Here is a 16,834-nt window from a genome sequence, read left to right as displayed (position 1 = left end):
TTGTACAATGGGATCAAAAATAGTACCTACCTCACAAGGATTTGACTATCTATTTTAATATATTTGAAAAGCTCAGAATAGTTCCTGGAGCATACTAAAGAACTACATAAATGTTTGCTATCATCATCATCATCATCATTCTTGCTACTATTATTGTTAGTATTTCAGGCAGCAAAAGCAGACTGGGAGGTGGGAAGAAGTGTTATGTGATGAAGAACTGGATGATAGTGGCAGGTGCAGTGCTGATGCCCATGAGGAGCAAGGACAGTCAGGAACCGTAGCATAACTTGAAATCATGTCATGGGCTGCATTTTTTCAACGGGTTATGACCTATTTCTGCCAACTAAGATGCAAGTTCCATGAAGAACTTGCTTGAGGAACTTGTGTGGTAAACCACTCTATCCCAAGCATTGAGAATGGTCACTGGCGACATAGTCAGTGCTCAATAAATATTGAGTGGATGATGGGTTAAGTATTTTGAACTTTGTCCTGAAAACTATGGCGAGTCAACGAAGCAGGTAGGACACTAGATTAGAGGCTAAGAAGTGAGTCATCCGTTTCTTGCAATAAGCGATGACAAGGGCTGAGGTTAGTCACTGCTTTGCAGATAAAAGTAGGGGACTTGGTATTGGGATGAGGATGAAGAGTAGCAGCCAGGTGGTGCTGCTATTTATGGAGATGGAGAAAGAGCAGGAGCAGACTGAGGGAGAGGTGATGGTCTCTGTTTGGTACATATTCAAGATTTGTGAGTCTGAAGCTCAACGAAGAGGGTAGGGCTAGAGAAAGAGGCTTGGGTGTCATTGGGGTGGAAGGGGCAATAAAGACCCAGAGTCTGGATGGCATGACACTGGCGAACATCATGCAACCACATTCCGCTAGCTATTCATGACTCTCTCTGGAGTTCGTCTCCCCAGCAATATTCTTTGAGGGTAGGAACACTTTCCACTGTAGCATTCAGTACACAGTATACAGCTCAATGCTAGGAAAATGGCCAAAAACAGAACTTCTAGGGCAGAAAGGAACCTGAAAAATCATATTACATGCGAGAACTGAGGCCCAACATTGTTTAACTGCCCACCTGGTCACTCAGTTAAATAGCTACAGTTCTATAAATAATAAATTATAAATACTAGTAGTCACAGGTCTGGCTATAGAACCAGGTCTCCAGAATGCCAGCAAAATGCCCTTTTAGGACAGTGAGTTGAGTGTGCCCAGATGGGTGAGGGAGCTTGGACTTCGGGCTAACGTTAGCTTTTCTGAGTCACAGTTCCATCATCAGCAGGACTGTTAGGGAAGTAACTGGGACAGTGAAGCAATGAGTGTCAGGGCCCCAAGTCAGTGTTCAATAAATGTTTATTTCCCTCAAGAAGATAGGGGATTTGGAATAACATGGTTAAGGATCAAGCTGGAGGCTGTGACCTGAAAGGCTGAGAAGTGAGCAGCATGACCTTGGGCATCGAATTGGTCACCAGCAGTCAGAGAAGAGTCACCACTTTCCTCTCTAGAGGGTGTAAAAGCCCTGGCTGCACAGGCTCCGCCTTCCAGAGGGAGAGGGTGTGTGCCAGTTTACCCTCCCTCAGCTCCCTGGTCATCCCTTTCTTGGCCCCGCCCCCCTGGCTCCTTGACTGTGACCAGAAGGAATTTTTTTTTCTGCTGGCAACAGTATTTGAAGAGTAGGTGCTGACAGGAAGTAACAGAGGAGGCCACGGGCGTTGAGAAGGTAAGATGAGCAGAAGGGGGAGAGCTGGAAAAGACTGAGAAGTTCTTTTCTTTGAAGGATTCTCTGGGCTTTGGGGACTGGAAGTGAAAGGGGTGTGGGACTTTGGGAGAGAAAGGAGGGGCAGAGGCACCCCAGGGCCCTTGAGTCCTGAGCCTTCCTGAGAATGCCAAGGTTCTGCCACCATCTACACATTGTTTACTCAAGTTGGCTCTGTTTACCAGGCACCTCCGGTCATAGGGGGAAAATGAAACTGAAAGCAGGACGATCCCTTACCCTGCTTTTGTTGGGATGATCTATCCTCCACTCGGACTATTCCACTCAGGGTTTCTTTCCTTCTCTGCTCCTTTCCTGAGACTGGCCCCTCTCAGCTCTAACAGACACATCTGGATCAATGGTTTCATTGCTGGGTGATTGTGCTTAGGCAGCACCATTGATTTAGACCTGAGAGGGTGGAGACTTGGAGACAGTGGTGAGATAGCTGAAAAATGGTGGCTGTGTGAATTTGGGAGCAGGTGCAGTAAATATTCAGATAACACTATGGTGCAGTCTCATGCTTAAATTGGATCTAACTTGCTCTGTTCTGATTGAGGGCAGTTGGACTAAACTGACACTCCCAGGTCCCATTTGTGTAGTATGTTTATGCACATGGGTGGGGAGAATAGGATTCGTTGACATTTTTTAAAATAAAGAGACATGATTAGCTCCACCATTTACTGAATGCCTAATATTCGCCACACCCCCTATGTTAATACACTTTATACAGTTGACCATGCTTATTGTTGTTCCTCTTTGAGGGAACATTAAATTGAGACTCAATAAGATAAGGTTCCACAATTAGGACAAAATAGTCTGAAGTTACACAACCAGGGGCTCAAACTTAGATCTTGCTGAGGTTGAGTCTCCGCGCTTTACTATTCTAAACTCCTTGGAATAGGAGCACGCGGTGCACAGAGAAGGCGTGCACGGAGCCAGGGAACACACCGAGAGTGACCAAGCTTCCTGTGAGATAAGAAATACAAAAAGCTACCTGTTTTTTTTTTTGTGTGTGTGTTTTTAAATAGTTCTGCTTTAGCCGAAACCGGTTTGGCTCAGTGGATAGAGCGTCGGCCTGCGGACTCAAGGGTCCCAGGTTCGATTCCGGTCAAGGGCATGTACCTTGGTTGCGGGCACATCCCCAGTGGGGGGTGTGCAGGAGGCAGCTGATCAATGTTTCTCTCTCATCGATATTTCTAACTCTCTATCCCTCTCTCTTCCTCTCTGTAAAAAATCAATAAAATATATTTTAAAAAAAAGAGTTCTGCTTAAAAAAAATTTTTTTTAAGGAGGCTATCTACTTGTAGTCAGAGTGTGTTTAAATGACATTGAAAGAAATTTATTAATATAGGTTGAGAATCCTAAAAAGATTCATATCCTTTGATTAGTCATTCAATTCTTTGAAATCTACCATAAGAACTCTATTATAAGATCTAGCATAAGAAAACAAGCTAAAGTAACATAAATTTGCTGCAACATTATTTAGAATTGTTTGAAAATTCTCATTTAAAACATCTTGTTTAAAAACTTATTTTAAAAATTGCTTAATACTAGGGAAATGAAACAACTGAGTGATGGTATATTACACAGTCATTAAAAATGTTTTAAAAGACTTTGTAATAACATAGAAAATTATTTATAATGTGCATTAAATGAAAGGAAGGATACAAAGTTACTTTACGCAGCATGATCCCAACTATTTTTTAAATCTATAGAAATATCCTAAAATATTACCGTTGTCTATTTCTGGGTAATGGGATTATAGAACATTAGTTTTCATTTTTTGACTTTATATATGTACTAGTGGCCTGGTGCACAAAATTCGTGAATGGGGCAGGGCAGGGGGTGTCCCTCAACCCAGCCTGAACCCTTTCCAATCTGGGACCCCTCAGGGGATGTCCGACTGCTGGTTTAGGCCCGATCCCTGTGGATATCCCTCTTGCAATCCAGGACCGGTGGCTCCTAATGGCTCACCTGCCTGCTTGCCTGATCGCCTCTAACCACTCTGACTGATAGCCTGCTCACCCCCAACTTCCCCCCCTGCTGGCCTTCTTGCTCCCAACTGCCCCCCCTTGCCAGCCTGATCACCCCCAAGTGCCCCCCTGCCTGCCTGCTTGCCCCCAACTGCCCCCCCACCGGCCTGATCACCCCTACTGCCCCCCTGCTGGCCTGCTCACCCCAAGTGCCCTCCCCTGCCAGCCTGCTTGCCTGCTTGTCCCCAACTGCGCCCCCCCCCCCACCAGTCTGGTCACCCCCAACTGCCCTCCCTTCCTGGCCTGATCACCCCTAACTGCCTCTGCCTCAGCCCCGCCACCATGGCTTTGTCCGGAAGGACGTTTGGAAGGTCTCCCGGTCTCATTAGAATATTATCCTTTTATTAGTATAGATATTTATGATATTATGTAATACAATATTCTATAATAAATAAGTAGGTGTATTTTGAAAAAGTTCCTAGTAAAATTCATTTTTTTCTAATTCAAATGTTTTCTGTTATAAAATTACAAAATACCTCTTTTTGTCTCCAGGTGTAATGTCAGAAGACTCCCAGGGTATTGTCCTTCCTCATACTGCTGATCTGTAGTCAGATAATCCTTATTTGTTGTGACAGGAGTTTCTAGAGCTCCATGTTTCTTTGATCAAGTCCCAAGGAGATAGGTTTTCATTTTCTCAAAGGCAAAAAGTTGTAACCAGTGGTATTTATTATTATGGAGACCATGGAGACCCAGGACAGACCCACACCCTCTGGCAATGGGGGGTCTTCAGGGGACAACAATCATTTGTTGATAAAAGCCGTTCAAGAAGAAGACATGGAGCTGGTCAAGCAATTGCTGGAAGGAGGGGCCGATGTCAATTTCCAGGAAGAGGAATGGGGCTGGTCCCCTCTGCATAATGCAGTACAAATGAACAATGAGGACATGGTGGATCTTCTGCTTCGCTATGGTGCTAACCCTTGTCTGAGGAAGAGGAATGGGACTACTCCCTTCATTGTCGCTGGGATTGTGGGAAATGTGAAGCTGCTCAAACTTTTCCTTTCAAAAGGTGCAGATATCAATGAGCGGGATCTTCATGGCTTCACAGCTTTCATGGAAGCCACTGTGTATGGTAAGGTCGAAGCCTTAAGATTCCTGTATGAGAAGGGAGCAGAAGTAAATTTGGGTCGAAAGACAATGGAGGACCAAGAGAGGCTTAAGAAAGGAGGGGCCACAGCTCTCATGGATGCTGCTAAGAATGGACGGGTAGATGTCTTGAGGATCCTTCTTGAAGAGATGGGGGCAGATGTCAAAGCTCGTGACAACATGGGCAGAAATGCTTTGATCCATGCTCTTGTGAACCCTGATGACAGTAATGTGGTGGCCATCACTCGCCTTCTGTTGCACCATGGGGCCGATGTCAATGTGAGGGGAGAAAAAGGGAAGACGCCCCTGATTCTGGCAGTGGAAAAGAAGCACTTGATTTTGGTACAGATGTTTCTGGAACAAAAACATATAGAGATTGATGACACAGACAAGGAGGGCAAAACAGCACTGCTGTGGGCTGTCGAACTCAATCTGGCGGAAATTGCCAAGTTGCTGTGTGACAAAGGAGCCAGCACGGATTGTGGGAACCTTGTTATGTTAGCGAGGCGCAATTACAACAGTTCCCTTGTAAAGTTTCTTCTCCAGCATGGAGCCAGAGAAGATTATCACCCTCCTGCTGAAGACTGGGAGCCTCAGAGCTCACACTGGGGGCAGGCCCTGAAACATCTCCACAGGATATACCGCCCAATGATCGGCAGACTCAAGATCTTTAGGGATGAAGAATATAAAATCGCTGACAGTTCAGAAGGAGGCATCTACCTGGGGTTCTATGACGAGCAAGAGGTAGCTGTGAAGCGATTCTCTGAAGACAGCAGTCGTGGACAAAAGGAAGTCTCCTGTCTGCAGAGCATCCGCGGGAACAGCAACTTGGTGACATTCTACGGGCATGAGATCCACAAGGGCTGTCTGTATGTGTGCACCTCCCTCTGCGAGCAGACACTGGAGAGGCATTTGGCCGAGCGCAGAGGGGAGGCTGTGGAAAACGAGGAAGATGAGTTTAGCCGAAACATCCTCTTATCTATATTTAAGGCCGTGGAGTGTATCCTGTCATGTGGATACACTCACCAGGATCTACAGCCACAAAACATCTTAATAGGTGAGTCCCCAGTCGTCTCTTAGAAATTGTGGGGTCCTTGTTGACAAAAGGAAAGCATTTTCATTGCAGATGGGAAAGGACTGGAGTAAATGTGGATTATTCGGTTTGAGGGTGAATGCAACGAAGTCGTAATTACAGTGCAGTCTCTCCTGCTCCCAGTTGTAACCCTTCCTCCGCATGGAGGTCATGGCTGCTAATGGAATACCAGCTAACCTCATATTGCCTTTGGCAAATACAAATATGAAGGTATGTCTTGGATGGAGCCAGCTCCAGAAATTTGGATTCCCAGAATAGTCTTCAAGTCAGAGAATCCTGAAGGTGTATTCCTTCAGACAAGGTGGCAGTTACTGTGAAACTCAATGGCAAAACAGGTCAACATTGGGGATGCCAAGACAAGATACAATACAATGAAACAGATTCCAAGCAAGCACTCAAGTGGCTTAAACACATGAAGGGAATTTATCAGTTCTTATAACTGAAAAACAATCTGAGGTTTATGATCTGCCCCCCATCTACCCCTTCAACCTCATCACAAGCCACTTTCTGACTTAATTCCTCCTCTCTGGGCCTTCCTTTGGTCATGGTGGAATTCTCCAGGTTCCTTTCTGACTCAGGAATTCCTATCTGGAGTTCTCTCTTCCCTCTCTTCTCCACTCTGCTCACCTACCCAGACTCGACTCATAAAGACGACTCCTCCCCACCCGAGCCATGTAGCTTTTCGAGGAAGATACTTTCAGAACTTCCTGCCCTTTTGGCTAGCATTTTCAAATGGCAATTAATTTTACGTGTATCTGTAATTATTTGTCTCTTCACTCCAAGACCCTACACTCCCTAGGCTGAGACTGTGTTCCCCTTTTCACGGGCCCTTTCCCTTCACTAAACACTTGTTGAGTAATTTGATGGATTTCCACACAGGATGTCTAAGTTTACAATAAAAGGGGCTCCAGAAGCACACAACTGCTCTGGCCATCATCTATATGGGGCTGCCCAGCCTTCCTTCTCAGACTCCAGGAAGCAAAAGGCAGGAGCCACCTCTTCGATGACAAATCACTGACTTGCCCTCCTGTCATCTTGTTCCTGACCATTCTCATCCCCGCATCCCTCTTTCTGAGGACTCAGTGGCTTCTTTCAAGGAAGAAAGATTCTAAAGCGGGCAAGGAGGCAGTGACTCATCATAAGCACAGGGTGGATCCATGGTAACTGATGACAGTGTCATGGTGGGCGGTGGCTATCGGGCTAGATTTATTATGCTAGGTTATGGAGTAGTATGCTAAGGTGGCCTTGGGTTTGGAGCCTTGTGGCTAGTTGTTCTTTAGCCATAGGATGTAACCTTAACTCTGCCAACAGCTCCTTTACAAATCTCTGCTCTTTACCCCCAGGAATTGCATGAATGGGGTGCTGGTTAAATGTCTCCTCATCCTTCCCCACCCACTGGCTTGGAAAAAATAAAATAGAAGACTTGCTACTGGCAGATGCTTCATAGGTCAAATGACACAGGGCACATGCGTGTTTTGAGGAACAAACAGCAATGCAGACATAAGTTTTATTATTGCCTTCTTTAGAGAAGATGGATTGCGCACTGGGTTACATATTTATTTAAGTGAATTACTCACAGCATGGAGAATGAGGAATTTCAATGCACCATTCTCTACAAACTATTCCTTAGATTCCAAGAATGCTGTTCGTGTGGCAGATTTTGATAAAAGCATCAAGTGGGCTGAAGAGCCAGAGCAAGTCATGAGCGATCTAGAGGTAATTTCTGTAGTCGGCGAACTTTTCCATCTCTCTGCTTCCTTATTCATTCATTACCCTATAATATTCTATGGCCAATTAGAGGACATCCCTATTTTAACCAGGAAGGAAGGGACTTTCAAGGCATTCCCCCAGTGCTCACTGCTGTCACTCCCTTGCAGACAATGGCATTTCCCTAGGCTGGTGTGGATTGGCTATTGCTGTAGCTTCTTTCCGTTTCTTTTTAGATCTCTTTCTCCACTAGTTACGTAAGTAAATAAATTTGAGCATTCTCAAATCACTTCTAGGAGGTATCTCCAAAACAGCTCCAGAATTCCCGTAGGAGGTATTTTCTGCCTAAGGACAAAGTAAATACGATGTCTTTTCCCACTCCATTCAAACTCCAAAGAGGGCCAGATTCTAAGGCCCTCAAAAACACCTGGGTGGGATCCCCAGCTCAAAAGAGACTAAGTTTGGCTAAAAAGGTGAAGATCCTGGAATAACTGGTTCTCCTGAGTAGAGACAGAGCCTGGCCTCCGAAGACCAAAGCTCCCCATTGATTCCAGTTGGGTCAGGGCAGATCTCTCCTGGAGAGTCTCCAGGGTGTTGAACTTTCACCCCAATGGACCAGGGCTCTTCATCCCTCAGTCTGGCCTTGGTGGTTCAATGGCTCCAGATTTCAGCTCCTTCCCTGATGGGTGTCTTGCCTGATGCATGCATTCTGATGCTGGCCTTCTTCTTGGCCTTTCCTCCCTGTCGTGGCCTAACCCCTGGGCCCATCACTGTGTCCTCCTGGACCTGGCCTGGTTCCTTTACCTGCTGCCTGACATAGCCCCAACCCAAAGTCCCAGTTCCCAGCTCCTGGCATCCCCCCCCCCCCCGCCCGGTTTTAAACCTTATCTCTTTCTCATGTTTATCTAACTTCTATCCATACTTTGAGGTCCAGCTCAAATTCCTCTTTCTCCAGGTAGTCTGTCTTGGCAACTCTGGCCCAGGATTAGCTTGTCCTCCTTATAAACCTGAACTGTGAGGACTACATACTGCCTGGAAGAGTTCTCTATGCATAAACCTGTGTCTTCGCTTCCTAACCAGTCTGTGGACTCCTTGAGATTCCTCCCATTTTCCATTTGCCCCTAGCCTGTACCATACGCTCCAAAGTTACCCAACTAGAGTGATCATGCATAAGCAACTTTGGCTTGATTGCTGGTTTTGGTGCAGGCCCTTGGACGGCTGGTCCTATATGTGGTAAGGAAGGGAGACATCCTTTTTGAGACGCTGAAGACTCAAAGCAATGAAGAAGTGATTACATTGTCTCCAAATGAAGAAATTCAGAACCTCATTCAGCAGCTGTTCAATCCTGGGGAAAATGTGGAGAACCTTCTGAGTGACCTGCTGGGTCATCCTTTCTTCTGGAGTTGGGAGAGGTAAGTAAAATTTAAGTGTATGTCACAGGCCCCCTGCATGGAGACAGTGAGTGCATTAGTCAGGGTTCTCTAGAGAAACAGAACCAATAGGAAATATATATAACACTGGGGAGGACAATCTGCTTTACTGAGCCCACTGATTTAAACGCCAATCTCATCTGGAAGCACCCTCCCAAACACAGCCAGAATACTGTTTAGTCTGGGCACCCTGTGACTAGTCAAGTTAACCATCACAGTGAGGTGGTGTGGGTGGGAGTCAGGCTGACAATCAGCAGATCCACCTGGGCATATCCTGGCTGTGTGTCCTTGGAGTGGTGACTTAACCTCTCTGGGTTCTGTTTCTCTCTTCTGAAGAATAGGGAGAGAGAAACAGAGAGATACCTGTATCTCCCATCATGCAGAATTTTTAAAGACATAGTTTTATTCTATTAAAAACCAAAATTTAACAGTTTTGTCTTTCTGGAAAGAGTGGGAAGGATGGAGTGACCATGATAATTCTGTCATCCTCAGCCGCTATAGGACCCTTAGGAATGTGGGAAATGAATCCGACATCAAAAAGAAAAAAAAAATCAAAGAGCCAAAAGAACAGAACCAAGAACTCAGTATCCTCCAACTATTGCAACCTGGACCATTAGAACCTTCCAGAAGTTTTGATGAGTGGACCTCGGAGGTATGAACAATTCCTACAGTATGGGGGTTATTTAAGGGATAAGAAGCTGTGTAATGTTTTATCATAGTTTTTCTTTTTGATATACTGTTGGCCTGGCCCAACCAAGAAGTGAAAGGAAGGATTTCCCTTTTCTTCCTCCCCGTCCTAGTCCCCTCTACCTTTTGGGTCTCTTCCCTCCTCCCCCACCCCCCGCCACCTTCCCCTCCCCTTGTAGAGGCCAAGCCCTCCTAACAGACTCCCATCTAGGCTTCTCTTTAGGATAGTCTTGTCCCAGCCATGAGCCTTTGCCTTTTCTGTGGCTCTTTCCCTCAAGACTTATTTTCTGAGAAGGGCCTAGCTAATGACCCTATTGCCATGGTAACAAGAGCAGCTGACTAGACAGGGCTTAATCCATTGGAAGTGCTCCACCATGAGGCCTTTCAGTCCAGGGCCGTTGCTGCCTGTGAACAGCCCAGCTCTGAGGATCCACATAACACACCTACATTCTGCCCAAGAAAGCAGACTATGCAGAGGAGATGATCTTTCAAATTCCTCCTCTTCAAGAAAAGGTGCACCTAACTTGAACTAAATATAGTGGAACATCAAAATAAATCACCATCTTGATCTAGTCAGTACTATCAGAACTTTCATCATTATTAATTACCACACATCCAACAAGTACTAGGTATGTGCTAGGCCCATATGAGGTCATGAGTATACAAAGCAGAGTATGGCATGGCCCAGGTAAGGCCAGGAGACTCAGAAACGATGGCTGTATGATACATGCTGGGTGCCCAGAGATGGGTACAAAGCACTATGGGAGAATCCATAATCCTGAGGTCTTTGACTGAGACCAGCAGCTTCCCTATCTTAGGCCAATCTAGGACTCTGCCTCTCCCACACTTCTTTGTTTCTGGGTCTCATTTGGCTTTCCTTCCCTCACTTGTGCTCATTTTCATGGTCGTACAATCAGTTTTTGGCAGGTCAGGTCCAGAGCCAAGTTTCCCGGTGTATATTCCTGCCTTCCTTCCCCACCTCGCCACATACACGTGGCTCAACATTTCCCACGTGTGCTCCACACATAGCACACGTGGGCAGTCTCAACAGGTCTTCTCTAGCTGTGGTTCAGGCACCACTCACTCTTCCTAAGGGACCTATGGCCTCATGGTTGTTGCGTCTTGTTCCCTTATTCCAAACTCTTTCTAAATATGAAGCCATCTACAAGGGTGCTAGCACAAAGAGGGAGGCATTACTATGACAGAAGTTGCCCTGAGACACCTAGAGGCAAGGAGAAATATGTAACCCCTTTGGAAATATAATTCAAAAGAAAAAGCAAACAAAAACAACCATGATCATTTTGGAGGGGTGGCCACAAGGATAAAAATACGGTATAGTATAATGAGCACATCTCCTAACATAGTGGCCAAAGATTTTCTAAACCATGTGTTAACATATTTAATTTCTTATGAGAACAACCCAGAAACAGACAAATTTAGTTACTGAATCCCATATCCAAACACAGCTATCATTACCACTGCTTTTTTTTTTAAAAAAAATATATATTATTGATTTTTTACAGAGAGGAAGGGAGAGGGATAGAGAGAAACATCGATGAGAGAGAAACATCGAACAGTTGCCTCCTGCACACCTCCTACTGGGGATGTGCCCGCAACCAAGGTAAATGCCCTTGACCGGAATCGAACCTGGGACCCTTCAGTCCGCAGGCTGATGCTCTATCCACTGAGCCAAACCAGTCAGGGCACCACTGCTTTTTTAATAGTGGTGATTTTTGACACATTCAAATTTGTATGTCACCAGGATTTATTTTGCATTGCTACCACATTTTTGTGAAATGTTTTTTTTTGTTTAGATTGACGAAGACATATTGGAAGGAATGAATTCGTTTTATAAAAACAAACCCTATTTAAAATATCAGGACACTGTGGGTGATTTGCTAAGGTTCATCCGGAATTTGGGGGAACACATTGATGAAGAAAAGAATAAATGGTAAGTATTGTTTTCATTCCTGTAAGTCATATTTGAAATGAGAAGATCTAAAAATCTAGTTCTGAATTTATACCTGCTTTTGATGGGAAGAGCACAAATAATTTTGATGAAAAAGTAACTCCTCCCCTGTGTTGGGCAAAGGGCCATTACATGGGTCTTACAATGAATGATGAACGAGACCAGCAGGCTCCCATCTTCCTTCTTTTTTTTTTTTTTTTTTTGTAAAAAAAATATTTTTATTGATTTTCAGAGAGGGAGAGGGAGAGAGAGATTGAAACATCAATGATGAGAGAGAATCATTGATTGGCTGCCTCCTACATGCCCCCTACTGGGGATTGAGCCTACAACCCAGGCATGTGCCCCTGACCAGTATTGAACCATGGATCCTTCAGTCCACAGGCCAACACTCTATCCACTGAGCCAAACCGGTTAGGGCTCACCTTCCTTCTTAACTTCTGCTGAGTCCCATTGAACAGCAGGCTAGAGACTCCCTGGTGGAACCACAGTGGACTGGGCAGCTGGGTAAAGTGAAAGTAACACTGTAAAAAATCTAGGAACTAGCCCCATGTTAGTTAAATCAGCGTTTGCTGCCAAAAATGTTAGCTGCAAACTCATTAAAAAACACAACCACCAACAACTTTCCATTTCTAGGGCGCTTTTGGATTTTGAAAATGTAGATAAGGAATCGTGGAATTGCATTATGTCCATTTCATGGATGATAAAACTGAGGTTCACAAACATCACATTGCCCAAATTCACACAATTAGTTGAAAAGTCAGGAGATAACTCTAGCTGTCAGATTCCCTAGTCCTTATTTACTCTTCTAAAGAAACTAGAGGCCCAATGCACGAAATTCGTGCAAGAGGCTCTGGCCCCTGCCCCCACAGCAGCTGCCTCTGCCTCGGCCCCCGCCCACCCCAGAGGCTATCTCAGCCCTCACAGCCCCGGCTTCGTCTGGAAGGTCATCCGGAAGGATGTCTGGTCTAATTAGCATATTACGCTTTTATTATCATAGATCATGGGAGCACAGTGATCTCCAGGCCATGTACTATAAAGGGGGAAGAATTGGGAGCATGCCTGCCAAAATATTTACATTTCATTTCAGGATGAAGTCGAAAATTCAAGACCCTCCCCGGTATTTTCAGGAGAAATTCCCTGATCTGGTCATCTACGTCTATATGAGACTACAGAACACAGAATATGCAAAGCATTTCCCCAAAATTCACAATGAACACAGGCCCCAGTGTGATGCGGGCAATGGTGGCCAGGAGGCTAGCCGGCTCTGAGTGCCGACTGAGCCTTCTGAGGTCCTTATTAGCTGTGTGATCCCGGGCAAATCACAGCTCTCTGGGCCTCTTAACCAACCTGGTTGCCTGTAAGGGATGAGTTGGATGGATAATGTCAGTTCCTGGCAATGTGTCAGGCAGTCCCTACATGTTTATATATATACAAAAGTATGTGCTCAAATTACCCTGGTGCTTTTCTTTGGGTAAAGATTAGAAGCAGTAGCCAGAGGGCATCCTGCTGAAATTCCTCTTGTCCATTGCACTGAAGGAGTGAGTACCTAGACCTCTAATACTGTATGCTTTACATCAACTACCTCATGTAATTATCCCAATGATCTTGCACATGGGTTAATATCCCCATTTGAGAACTGATGAACTTGAGACTCAAAGAGTTTGAACTACTTGTCCCAGATCATACAACTTGTACAGAGCACTGAATAAATGGATGAGGTGTTTTTACCTCTCACTTAAACATCTTAAAATTACTAGCCCAGGGATCATTCTGATGAGACCTAAAAGAAATATATCAAAGGGCTCCAGGTGGCTCACCCATTCATTCATTCACTCACTCACTCACTCACTCACTCACTCACTCACTCATTCACTCACTCAGCACAGTATAAGTCAAGGCACTGATATTTTTTAAAATTTCATTCCTTCTAGAACCACCTGCACTGGTTCTATGACCTGAAGGTTTTTATGACCCTGAGGCAGTAGCACTAACCCGGGGGCAATTTTGCCTCGCTGGGGCCATTTGGTAGTGTATGGAAGTTTTTGATTGTCAAAGCTGGGGAACAGGGAGTGTTACTGGCACCTAGTAGACAGAGGTCAGGGATACTGCCAAACATTCCACAATGCACAGGAGAGCCCCCCCAACAAAGAATTATCCAGCCTAAAATATCAGTGCGACTGAGGCTGAGAAACTCGGCCTTAAGGGGCTGGGATCCTTTCAAACTGGCTCAGGCCCCAGGACCATGGAGTGTGTGGGCCGTCTCACACAGGAGTGACTTGGATTTGTTTTTTGCTTTTGGGTCTGTAGTGAGCCAATTCCAGTGTCACCTCCTCAGAAGTCCTCTGACCACCCTCGCCAAGTGCTCTACACCCCAGTCTGAGTGCTCTTTCTGGCTCCTTAGCACCCAGAGCCACATGGGAGCACGCTTCTCTCCACCCTGAGCATGCTTCTTCCGCTCAGGAATCTACGCTCCTTAGGGCCAGTGATATATACAGGGTGGGCAAAAGTAGGTTTACAGCTGTATGTGAAGCAGTTTGTTCTTGTATTATTGTGTACTAATTACTGTATTCATTGTGAAACAGTTTATTCTTGTATTGTTATCTATTAGTTGCATTCTTTGCCATACAAACAACTGTAAACCTACTTTTGCCCCACCGTGTGTGTGCGTGTGTGTGTGTGTGTGTGTATACATATAGATAGATATACATATTTTAATTTATATCATTACTGCCTAGCAAAGGGTCTGCCACCAGGTACAGTTCCATAAAAATTCAGAAATGAATGAACCATATTCATATATGAGTAACAACATTACCTTATATTTTTATGGTGCTTTATAATTTCTCAATTAAACCTATTTTATCTCGCAGTTTTCAAAACAATCCTGGCAGGCCAGTGCTATCCTCTTTTTTCAGATGAGGAAATGAAGGTCAGAGACAAGGTGACTCAGTCTAATACACAGCTGGGAAGTGCCACAGTCTTGGTTTGAACCGATTTCTGGCAATAAGTCTGCCGTTCTTTCTACTTCTCCTCCTCGTGGGGGTAAAAATGGAGCTTTGCAATGGAAGGAGCAGGGAGAAACAGGATCTTGGGAACTTCCTGAGGAGGCGGCGGTCTGAAATGGGTGTCACCAGATGAAATTAAGATGTGCTGGAAGAAATACACTTAGGGCTTTTGTTTAAGGTTTTAGGAGTAGCAAGATTGTGTTAGGTTTTAAAATTAAGCTTTGATTTTCTGATTTGTAGTGAGTATGGATATGTCAGTCATTTCTATCATTATGCTAAGCTGGCTTCCTCCTTTTTAATTCTTATCTAGATCTTTTTTATTAGCTTTAAAGAACTGTTCGCATTTAGAATTACAAAGGTATTTAGTAGGAGGCTTGAACTGATATGTAAAAGAGACAGCAATTCCGCATTGGTGTGTGGCCTCACCACCTTGCCCACTTGAAGAAGACAGCTGCACTCCAGGGTTCTGAAGTCACCTGTCCATGGGATATTTTTTTCTCAGTACTGCACTTCTGCCCACTTCTGCTCTGGACTGGAAGTCATCTGATCCACGCACACCCTCATCCCTATGGTAACTGATTTGCATTCAGGAGGCCCTGGTAGGCACCAGTGACCCCCAAAGTAGCTTCCTTCCCACCCCTGGAATTACAGTCCAGGCCTTCTTGGCTGACTGGCATTTCCCTGATGCCCTTTGGAGCAACATGGATGACGAGTGGGAAATTTGTGAAGACTGCCCCCCCCCCAAAAAAAAACAACCAACAAAAACATTGGTCTGTCTTTTATGCTGGCACACATGGTAAATATGAGCCCCCAGAGGGTAGTTTATTTGCCACTGTCCTGAATCTGTGTCCTCAATTTGCTTCTCTACTCTGGTGACACAAAGGGGGAACTAGATCGTGGTCCTCCAAGGTAAAGTTCTACTAGCCCCCAGGTAAGAATAGCACCCATCCTGCCCCTTCCCCCTAGTCAGGTGTGTAATGCCCATTCACAGATGCAATACAGATTCAGACATGTTCAGTGATTGGCCCAGTGCTACCCAGCCAATGACAAAGCCAGGGTCTTTCCACACTTTAGCTAAGATTCTTGTATATTATTGGATGAGAAGTAAATCAAAAGCAAAACAGAACTTGTAGGGTGTGAGTTTTCTTTAAAATAAATGAGGTGGGTCAAAAGTAACCAGAATCAACATAAACTTGAACTTTAAGACATAAGCCAATTTTTGAATAAGAGTAATAAAACTTATTATAAGAAGATTAGTAGTAGGGTCTTGTTAAAAAATCTAGTTTATATTATTTGATAAATACTATGGGAACACCAGAAATAAAAAAAACAGCCATACTCCCATTATGATAATAAACTTTAAAATTTCCGTATTTCATCTCAGGTTTTGTTTGTATGCGTAGGAGAGTTTTGCATAATTGACACCCTAGTGTGTTATTTCATTCTGATGCTGTTTTTTTATTGATTATATTAAAAATATAATGTCATATTGATTTATTGTAATTTTTTAAATGATTGTGTAATGCTGTATCAAGTTAAGATTTCAAAGATTGTTTAAACATTTCTTTTTTGCTTATATTGTTAGTTTGCTTTCTCTTAGTAATATAAACAACACTCCAAGGAGCTGCTTTAAGCATATAACTTAATCCTTTAATAAATAAAAAATTATAGTTGATACTTGAGATATGTGAGATTTGCATTTGTCTGTATATTTAATTTTAGGTCACTGCTGGAAAATTAATTTTAGAGAAGACAATAAATGCTACTGTGTGATCTCAACACTTAGAATAATTGCTGTTAAACTTCTGGTTTTTAAAGATGCATGTTCATAACATAATTATTGGGAGTTATATATATGTATGCTACTAATGATAGTAAATGGAAAATTAGAAAAATAACAAATTAAATCCAAAGTAAGCAGAAAAATATAAATAATAAGAATCAGAGTTGAAATCAATGAAATTGAAAACAGAAAGTCAATAGAGAAAATCAATGAAACAAAAAACTGGTTCTTTGAAAAGATCCATAATATCAGTAAGCCTCTAGCCAAGCTATTAAGAAAAACAGAGAGAGA

The 16,834-nt window shown here is 44.0% G+C and overlaps 1 protein-coding gene across 1 annotated transcript; it reads left to right on the top strand.

Annotated features, from left to right (window-relative positions):
* Positions 1-4,458: 4,458 nt before the first annotated feature.
* Positions 4,459-15,523, top strand: RNASEL (ribonuclease L; the record flags this gene model as incomplete). Its single annotated transcript, XM_079760675.1, has 6 exons — positions 4,459-5,926; positions 7,593-7,678; positions 8,876-9,081; positions 9,592-9,751; positions 11,601-11,737; positions 12,843-15,523. 6 exons carry the CDS (start codon positions 4,459-4,461, stop codon positions 13,021-13,023), a joined length of 2,238 nt encoding a protein of 745 aa, XP_079616801.1. The 3' UTR covers positions 13,024-15,523.
* Positions 15,524-16,834: the final 1,311 nt, after the last annotated feature.

Source organism: Cnephaeus nilssonii (assembly GCF_951640355.1).
Source record: "Cnephaeus nilssonii genome assembly, chromosome: 21".
Lineage (NCBI taxonomy): Eukaryota > Metazoa > Chordata > Mammalia > Chiroptera > Vespertilionidae > Cnephaeus > Cnephaeus nilssonii.
The sequence above is the reverse complement of the archived record's forward strand: the minus strand, read 5'-3'. Positions and strand labels throughout refer to the sequence as shown.